The following is a 10,316-nucleotide window of genomic DNA, read 5'->3' as shown; positions in this document are numbered from 1 at the left end:
GCACCGGCCTCACCGTGTCCAGCCCGTAGCCCTCCCCTTGCTGGTGGAACACCAGGTACCGCAGGTTGACCAGGTGGGACACGGCGTTGATAAACTCCACCGTGCAGGGCAGCCGGACGTTACACGCGCTCAGGTGAGTGAGCCGCTCGTGCAGCTGCCCGCTCAGACTCCCTCCGATCACCGGCTCGTCCCAGTTGGCGTTCCGAACTCCTAGTTCCCTCAAGTCGGGGAACCGGGCCAGGTTGTCCAGGTATTTGCCCTTGTAGACTCGTCCTCCGTCCACGAACACGATAGCCGTGAGGGACGGCAGAAACTTGACGAGCCGACGCCACTCTTTGCGCCGCAGGTGTCGCACCGCTACCCGTGTGAGCTTGCGGTGGTTCAGGGTGTCCCAGAAGCCGTAGGTGTAGCGGCGGAGGTCGGACAGCACCACCGTGTAGTCCCGCCATAGGGACGGGTGGTCGACGAGCCTCTTGAGTTGCCTGCAGACGGTGCGGACCGTGTGCTTCTCGTCCGTGCTCAGGTAGCTGAACACGTAGACCCAAACTTCAGGGGGAAGATGCGGCAGCTCCTCCATCAGTGACAGCCCGTTCACAGCTAACCGCTAACTGCTAACAGCTAAAGCTTGAGCCACTTCAGGAGAGCGGGTAGGATTACAGCTATGCATTGAGACTAAAACTACTAAACTTCCACTGTGTGTGATTTGAATGTAAAAAACTATGAAAATCGTTTTTTGTATCCGCTAAACGGATATGATAACTGCAGAAAGTGCTGGCTGTTGTTGTCTGGACTGCGCCCGCTTTGAATCCGTCGCGCTGTGATGACGTCGGTTTTTAAGTCATAAACGTCAGGGTGTTTTGTTTATTTGTGTTCTGGCTGCCTGTCTTTGAGTGTGCTTTAAATAAAGAAAAGAAAAAGAAAGAAAAAAAGATGAAGGTATAAACAGTCTTCACTTCTCTTAATACATCCATGAGTTAAAGTGACTCTTGTTCAGAAATGGAGAGATGGACTAAAACGACGTGACTTGAAGTTAGAAATCAAAGAATAATGAATTGCATTTTAAGGGACACAGGTAACCTGTTTTATACTTCTTCTGAATATAATCCAACTAGTCTTATTTCCATAGGCCTACTGTATATTTATTCTGTATTGCTCTTCTCTGTGCAAATGTAATTACATTTAATTAAAATGTAATGATGTCATTTAATAAGCTAATTTAATGGGAAATGTAGCCTACATAAACTACCGGTCAAAAGTTTTAGAACACCCCAATTTTTCCAGGTTTTTATTGAAATTCATGCAGTTTAATGTCTTATTGTACTCTGAAATGAAAGAATATAACAAATGAACAATTTAAGTTAAAAAAGAAATCATGGAATCAATTTATAAACCAAAATGGATTCTAAATTTTTGACTCATCAAAGTAGCCCCCTTTGGCAGATCTAACAGCTGAACACACTCGTGGCATTCTTTCTACAATGCAAATCAAATATTCTTCAGAAAGTTCTTCCCAACTCTGTTGCAGAAGTTCCCATAAATGTGTGGCACTCGTAGGTTGCTTTGCTTTCACTTTTCTGTCCAGTTCATCCCAAACCAGCTCAATGGGGTTTAAAGGTGCAATATGTAATATTGTATGTAATACTGGCGGCTAGCGGTTAAAATAGTTACTGCACTACCAATTCAAAATACTGGAGAGTCGTTTCCCCCGCCCCCTCCTGCCCAGACTCCAAGTTCACGTTGGTTGCCAGGCTGAGACCGCAGCATTCACAACAATGTTGCTAGACGCTTTTCTCACATAGCCAGACATTACTCCACAGCACAGCGGAGTAGCTAACGGTAGATGCTAGTCTCACATAGCCAGACATTACTCCACAGCACAGCAGAGTAGCTAACGTTAGATGCTAGTCTCACATAGCCAGACGTTACTCCACAGCACAGCGCAGTAGCTAACGGTAGATGCTAGTCTCACATAGCCAGACATTACTCCACAGCAGAGTAGCTAACGTTAGATGCTAGTCTCACATAGCCAGACATTACTCCACAGCACAGCAGAGTAGCTAACGTTAGATGCTAGTCTCACATAGCCAGACGTTACTCCACAGCACAGCGCAGTAGCTAACGGTAGATGCTAGTCTCACATAGTCAGACATTACTCCACAGCACAGCGCAGTAGCTAACGGTAGATGCTAGTCTCACATAGCCAGACATTACTCCACAGCACAGCAGAGTAGCTAATGGTAGATGTTGGCTATATTGACAGTCATAAAAGCCCGTGCTCACGCGGAGCTCTGTAACCAACTGACAGACACACTTTTTCGGCTTAAAATTAGCATACAGTATGAACCGCTAAAAACACAACAACCTCACTGTCCTCTCCACACGCCGGTCAGGCACACTTCCTCGGCTTAAAATTACAATACAAAACGCTAAAAATACCACTACCTTGCCGACAGAACACACTTCATTGGCTTAGCTAGAATTACGGCAACAATCGCTAAACACACTGCAAACTCACAGTCCTCTCTTTCTGATTTACAGCCCCCCTCTCGTGGTTTAAAATAACTCACCGTTGTCGGCTCCAGCCGCTGAAGAGGCTACACGCTGTAAACAGCCATGGGCTGCCTGCCTGGTCCTCCCCGGTAACGTTAACAGTTAGCAGGGTTAGCATGGCGGCGTTAGCCAGGACCAGTCGGGATCACTTTACTGGCTATGTCTCAATTGTTTTTGCGAGTAACCAACTCGGGTACTCTAGCTATATAATTCAATGTGAGTACACAAATGTTGAAATGACAAAAAATGCCTGTCCCTAGTAGCTGTGATAAATTAGCCTGAAGCTAATGCTAACCTGTTCAGGAGAAAATAAGCCAACTGCGTCCTTTTGGGATCTAAGCTGTCTCCATCTTTCAAATACATCTCCAATATTTACCAGGGGGTTGTTACGTCTCTGGTCACGCAACTGTTAGAAACATGCTGTTTTCTTTTTTTTATGTCATGTAGAATCTATCTCCGTTGATCCTGTTGGTTTGTTTGCTGCTTTCATGGCTGTACTACTGTTACAGCTGTAGCGTGCTGGGTTTACGTTTTTACAGGTATATCTGGCAACCCGGCCTGCCTGTCAAACTGGGCCGTTGATAACAACACACAGACCAAAACATAAACATAAATTCCATCACGGAATGTAAATTTCAAAAAGAAAAAATACTGACATTAGCATTGTTGTCAGAAAAGATAGTATTTCAGTTTAACATGTTTCCTTAATATCTGATGAGGCATTGGTGTCATTTTTGGATTTATTACAGTACAAATATTACATATTGGACTTTTAAGTCTGGTGACTGTGCTGGCCACTCCATGTTTTTAAGCTTACCATCTTGTTCTTTTTAGCTAAGGTAGTTCTGGCATAGCTTGGACTTATGTTTCGGGTCATTATCTTGCTGTAGGATGAACCCCTGACCAACTAGGCCCATACCAGAGGGTACTGCATGGCGCTGCAAAATGCTGTTGTAGCCGTTTTGGTTCAGGGTGCCTTTCACTCTGTACAAATCACCGACCCTGGATCCAGCAAAACAGCCCCAGACCATCATGCTTCCTCCTCCATGTTTGACAGTTGATGTCACACACTGAGGAACCATCCTTTCGCCTACTCAACGGCGCGCAAAAAAAATCCTGATGAACCAAGATTTCAAATTTTGATTCATCAGTCCATAACACCTTCTTCCAGTCTTCAGTAGTCCATTGACAATGTTTCTTGGCCCAGGCAAGACTCTTTTTCTTATTCTGAAGTCTTAGCAACAGGCCCGTATTAAGACAATGTGGTGCCCCTGGGCACTATACCTCAAAGGCCCCCCTCCTGGCAAAAATATCAGACATAATCAAGGGAATTTCTCAAATGTAATTTACCAATTTGTCCAACTAAATACATGTAGGCATATGAGCAGTGAGCACTATATTCAAATGTCTCAGTTCAAAATGTTGAATTCAAAAAGCACAGCACTCAATTCAAAATGTCAAAATCAATATACATCAGTACATCAGCCCAGCAGACAAGACAAAAAAACTAACAAAAAACAAATCATTTTCATTATGCAAAGAGAAACCAACACAAGACATAATCAAGGGAATTTCTCAAATGTAATTTACTAACTTATCCAGATACATACATGTAGGCATATGAGTAGTGAGCCCTATATTCAAATGTCTCAATTCAAAATGTCTATCAATTCAAAAAGCCAAAATCAATACTAGATATTGCAGCATTGTGGGTCGGGCAAATATGTATTTTTCTGACTTTATTTCACGGGCCTTGAAAGCAACTCCTCTGATTGTTTAAAAACTTTCAAAAGCATCATGGGAAAGCTAAAACTGCTTTAGCATTACAGCTAACGACAATAAAATGACCTAAAATGAATAAGATAGGGAAAAAAGACTATAAATATTAGATCGAAGAATATGGATTTATTGAACAAAGTCCTCTGAAAGAAATACAAGTTCTAGAAAAAGAAGCGCAGACTGTGGACCGTCATCATTATAACATTTTTTGGGGGGTAAACTGGCCACTTTCGATTATTGTTAAACCCCACCCCCTATCCCCCAAATTATAGTACCTGTGGACAAACTCAACTCTGACAGATTGGGGAGGGGCAGTGATAGTGGTCATGTAATATTGATTTATTTATCATTTATTATTATTATTATTATTATTATTATTATTGTGAAATTAGTGTTCATAAACAAGTAATGTTTGGTCTTTCAACAATTTCAAGTGAATAATATAACAATTAATGGAAAATATTGTTAAAGCTTGTGTCATGTGGTGCCCCCCCACTGGTTGTGAATGGTTGGTGCCCAAGTGCCTTTATGGATAATCCGGGCCTGCTTAGCAATAGCTTTCTTGCTGCAACTCAACCTATCAAACCTGCAATTGAAACTGAGACTTCTTATTACGACCACTATTAAGCTGTGCTTGAAGCTGTTGTCCTGTTAGCCGCCTATCACGCAAGCTGTTGACTCTCAGAAACTTGTCTTCTGATTCTGTTGTGGCTTTGGGTCTGCCAGACCTCTTCCTGTCAGAGTTCCCCCCAGTTTCTAAGTGCCTTTTGATGGTGAAGAATACTGTACTCACTGACACCTTGACTTTCTTCACAATTTCTCCGTAGGAAAGACCAACATTCTTAAGTGTTATGATGGTCTGTCTCTCTTCCATTGTTAATTGCCTTTTTCCCGCCATTTTTATAGCAACACGCTACTTTCTGCAGTACAATACTGTTCATATAATGCTCACGAGGGTATGGTACCACAGTGTGTTCCAACAATACTTTTATACAAACAGAGTGGGTTGGAAGTAATCCAGACAAGTTGGAACACCTGGGGGAATTGGTAGCACCAACTTTCAAAGCTTGATCAACCTCCATTGCTGCAGAACAGCTTTACGTTGTTAACCCATTTCTTGTTCCCTGAAAAAGGCCTTTTTGTAAAATTCTGAAATGTACATTATTTTTCAGTTTTGGGTAACCTAGACTTTTTTTTTTAACCTCAGGCAGTTCACCACTTACATTTGTACCATTTCAAGCTATTCATTGGACTTGGACTAAATGGATATTATTATTCAAAATATGGCATTAAAATCATTGCATTTCCTATTAAATGTTCTTATTAAATTAAATCATCCTATTAAATTAATTTATTAAATAAAATACACTACTGGTCAAAAGTTTTAGAACACAGCAATGTTTTTAGTTTTTTATTGAAATTTTAGCAGTTCTTCTGTCTGATGAGCAGTTGTGCTTAAAACGTCACTTACGTGCAATACATAAATAATAATAATAATAATAATAATAATAATAATAATTTTGAGCCCTGCAGAGTGCGAGCTATTTGTAGTTTATGTCATGATTTGCTCACTTTTTGCTCAGCACCTGTGCTCTGTGGTTGGATGTGCGTTTTACTGTAACATGGAAGCAGCCTGTTCACACACTTTTTTTCACTACCACTACTAGTTTTGCAGTTATTCTTGGAATTTACAGTTGATAAACCTCATTTATATGAAATTATATCTAATTTTAGAATAAAAAAAAAAATTATGTTAATGGTTAAGATCAGAGGAACGCATGCTGATGTAATCTCAGCCTGTCAAAGTCAGAATACTGTTTGGAAACCATTTATATTTTTTGAAATGCTAAAAAATTGAATAAAATACCCAACATTCTATGAAAGTAGTGATCTGATCCTTAAACGTACAATATGTAACTTTCTGCCGCTAGGGGTCTCTCAACCAAAACAATGGATGGTAAAACTGGACTTTTGATGACGTTGGGAAGTTGCGTGGAATTATGGGAGTTTTTAGTGTTAAACACCTTCGCTGCCAGTTAGAATGCATCAGTTCACGGACGAGTTTACCCATTCAAGTTTATTCATGTTATTGTAATAAAATAGCTGCAGTTTCCACAACATAATTACGTTTTTCTTGATTAGATTTTTATTTGTAGCTGACCAGTTAGCTAGTGAGCCAGCAAGCTAACACTAGCCAGCAGCTAAAACACAAAATATTTCACATATCAATGTCACCTTTTGGATGGTTTCAACACCGGGGCGGACGGGGTTTGTTGTAACGCTAGCTAGCTACTAAACGAGGCTGAGAGACGGGTGTGGGTGGGGATTGTCGGGGGAATCTCCGCGACAGCGAGCCAGGACGTTCGATGCCTGTTGTGTAGCAGCAGAACATCTCCCAGCTGCCCGGAATTATCTCCCCTTCACTTTTCAGTAATCTTAACTTTTCGTTTTGGTGCTTAACCCACCTTTTGTCGGGTTAATTTAGCTAACCGTAAAGACAGCTAAATGCGAAGGGGGAAGAAATTCGGGAGGGAGGAGATTTCGTTTTCTGTGTTGTATTTTGCTTGGTTTCCTGTTTTATTTTGAAGTCTGGTTTTCTGTCTTGTCTTGTCTATTTTACTTCCTGTCTTGTGTTTCCCTCCTTTTTTGATTGCTCTGCCCAGCCTAATGTGTTTCACCTGTTTTCCAGCCTTGTGCCACCTGTCTTGTGTTTCTTCGTTACCCTGTGTATTTAGTCTTTGTCTTCCCCCTGTCCAGTGTCAGATCATTGTACTGTGTTTCGGTTTGGATTGTGTGTGTCTTGTTGCCGGTTTGGAGTCTTGTGTGTGTTTTGGGGTTTGCTCATTCCTGTGGTAGGCTACTCCCAGTGTCAACTCCCGTCAGTTTCTGTGCTTTGTGTTCATTCCAGTTTTTTTTGTATTCCCTTGGTTTTTCGTTGGATTCTCTTTTTATTCATTTTTGGTATTGTTTTTTTTTTGCCTGCTGCTGTGCTCAGGACTACCTTGGTTTATTACTTTGTGTTTTATCAATAAATCCTGGTCTTGAACTTTCACCTGCCTGCCTGCTTGCTCTCTGCTTTTGGGTCCTCAACTTCCCGGAACCTAACCGCAATTGCCTTTGTACACCGACGCACGTATCATTCCTATTTTACACCCGATGCACAGCGGACTTTTCCCTCCACACATGCACGTTGGTAAATTAGGGAATGTATTTGCGCTCCCGGGGGGCGGTTCAGTGAAAAGAGGAGGCGTGTTCAGGGGCAAACGTTCCCTGATGCTATTTTGCAGTTTCAGAAAACAATTCCACCACTGACCAGGAAAAACCTGGTCTAAAGTCAGTGGCGCGTTATTCAGATTTTAAGGGAGCATGCTTGGCCATAATGTAGCGTGTACACAATGCGCATACACTTTTTTTTTTTTTTGCAAACCATACATAATTACAAAGAAAATTAAAGCTGCGAGCAGCGAGGGACGGGCCCTCGCACCTTTGCGCGCGTCGGGGTTACCGACGGACGCCGCTCCTTGCGACCATGCATTTGCGCGGCACTCAGACGTGATCGTCAACAATGAAAAGACAACTCCCTGTCGAGTTCAACGATACCTCACACAAGACTCTACGTCATACAGTTTATTATCTGTGCGTGGCTAAAGCATAGGGGGCGGGTCAAACCATCACCAATTAGAAAGGAACTCTCTGCTGAGTTCAATGATCTCTCACACAAGGGTCTACATCAAAGGGGTCATTAACATTGTAATCGGTGAATGCGTCACCATTTTACGGTCAACATTTTTCACCTTTGTCCATTATTTATATTTATCATTATGCGTGTACATTTACTACATTCCTGTTTACACTTAGTTTATTTAGTCTTATTTTCATTATTGTATGCTGTATTTTATTCCTTATCTTAACTTGCACTACTTGTTGTGTGTTCTTTCTTATACTTATAAATATTGTATTAACATTAGCCGCTTTCCGACCAAGTAGTCCACTTTTAAGCAGTTCTACTAACTACTCTTCCCCCAAAACCTTTTTTTTTGCATTCGCACGGCCAGGTGGCCATAGGGACTAGGAGGGGTAAGAGAGGGATGCAAGCACAGCAACGGTCTTTATAGCGTTAAAATCAGAAAACAAATACACCAAAAAAAGTATGAACTAAATAATAAATCTAATGTATATGGCATATTTGTCATAATTTAAACAACTCTCCCGAAGAGAAACGGGTATCTCTCTCTCCCCTGCCTCTGCCGGCTGCACTGTGGACGTGTGTGTGTGTGTGTGTGTGTGTGTGTGTGAGACGGCCGGACAGCGAGGTTGTCAAGCCCGCAGGGCACGCTTGTGGAGTAAAAAGACAGTTAACCACAGGTTCCCGTTAATCTTATGGTGGACATGTGTCGTGATATTTAAACAAACGAACCGTCAACGGCCAAATAAAAGCCTCTTATTTACGAGAGCGAAGTCCGCTCTCAAGTCGGACAGTTTTCCAGCTGATTCCAGCAGCCTTCAGGCTGAACAGGAAGTGACACAAACACTGTGGTCCAATTCCGATTTAATAAAATCTTATCAGACCCATATATCAGATCCTACACAGTCTCCAGTTGATTTTATTATGACAGAGTAGCTGTCAAAATTCTCTACATGTGATCTGTTGCTGATTTTAATTAACAACAGACTGTAGATGATCCGTAATCTGAACAGATTTAGTCTCTCTGACTTCTAAACATCACTATCAGCCACACAACAGGTATTCTGTACAGAATAAGCCTTTAAATGAGACAAATAGTTAAAATTCCTCCGATTCAAAATCAATAAAACGTTTATATAAAACGTCGTCATGTTAAGTCGATTCTGAACCAATCAGCGATTCTGAACCAATCAGCTGTTCGATCAGCTGAGAGGCCGGCGTTTCCCAGCATGCCCTGGGTCCGCCTGGCTCTTGCAGTTGGTGAAAAGCAACTGCGCTACCTGCGTCTCAGAACTGCGGCCGCCTTGGTCTCGTGAGGTTATCGTTGCCCACGTGTGCATGACGTCAGAGCAAGTCGGGATCAAGTCGGACAAGAATCTAACCGGCATGCACTGGGCGGCGATCGCCGGTGATCGATTCTGCGCAGATCTGGCTCATCTCGAACGAGCCTATTATCATTGCCCACGTGTGCATGACGTCAGAGAAAGTCGGGTTCAAGTCGGACAAGAATCTAACCAGCATGCATTGGGCGGCGATCGCCGGTGATCGATTCTGCGCAGATCTGGCACATCTTGAACGAGCCTATTGTCCCGTTGTTGGTCTGTACCGGAAACCCGACCCTCGTTTACCTAGGTCCCTATGCTGAGAAGGGAACAGCGAAAAGACCCTGCCCTGAAGTAGGAACTGAAAGAGTTACAGGAACTGCAGCCAGAAGAACTTAAAAATCCCCAAATTGGTCCAGTCAGAACACGAGAAAGAAAAGAGTTCTAGGAATTTTATGTTCTAGGAACTGCAAAAATCCCTCCGGTCGGAAAGCGGCTATTGTTGGAGGTAGCCTAAGACTTAGCTCTTCATTGCCAACATGACGACTGCTTCCACCTAATTGTTGTGCAAATGATAAAGACCGAACCTAATTGCAACTTGAAAGAATGTGATAAAATGTAACCCAGCAAATCCAAAAATGTGTGGAAATTATTTTGATGTTGAAACGGAGCCGAGTCTGTAGGTGGACTGAAAGAATATGTAAACAATCACAGCTGATGAAATATAGTTTAATCTTTTTCATTTGTTGATGTAAATGAATACATATAAATTAAAAGAAATCAACATTGAAAGCTCCGGTGAACGGAGACAACAGAAAGAACAGGATTTCTGCAGCGAGAGCAAGGGGCAGAGGTCATCAGGCAGGTTAGTAGAAGGGAAATGTTCTTTTCTGATGAACCACCTTTCGTCAACCTGCTGCGTCCACTTCCTACATTTCCCAGAATGCTGTTTCCACCCTGCCGGGGAGCATAATGTCTGC

General features: G+C 42.3%; 1 protein-coding gene across 1 annotated transcript in view; it reads right to left on the bottom strand.

The window, feature by feature from the left end:
- im:7136021 (uncharacterized) overlaps positions 1 to 1,024 on the bottom strand; it is an 11,274-nt gene extending 10,250 nt beyond the window's left edge. The window contains exon 1 of the mRNA XM_028565567.1: positions 1 to 1,024. This exon is cut by the window's left edge and continues 129 nt beyond it. Within this exon, the coding sequence (XP_028421368.1) occupies positions 1 to 577 (577 nt within the window). The 5' untranslated portion in view covers positions 578 to 1,024.
- Positions 1,025 to 10,316: the final 9,292 nt, after the last annotated feature.

Source organism: Perca flavescens, chromosome 20, assembly GCF_004354835.1.
Source record: "Perca flavescens isolate YP-PL-M2 chromosome 20, PFLA_1.0, whole genome shotgun sequence".
NCBI lineage: Eukaryota > Metazoa > Chordata > Actinopteri > Perciformes > Percidae > Perca > Perca flavescens.
The sequence above is the reverse complement of the archived record's forward strand: the minus strand, read 5'-3'. Positions and strand labels throughout refer to the sequence as shown.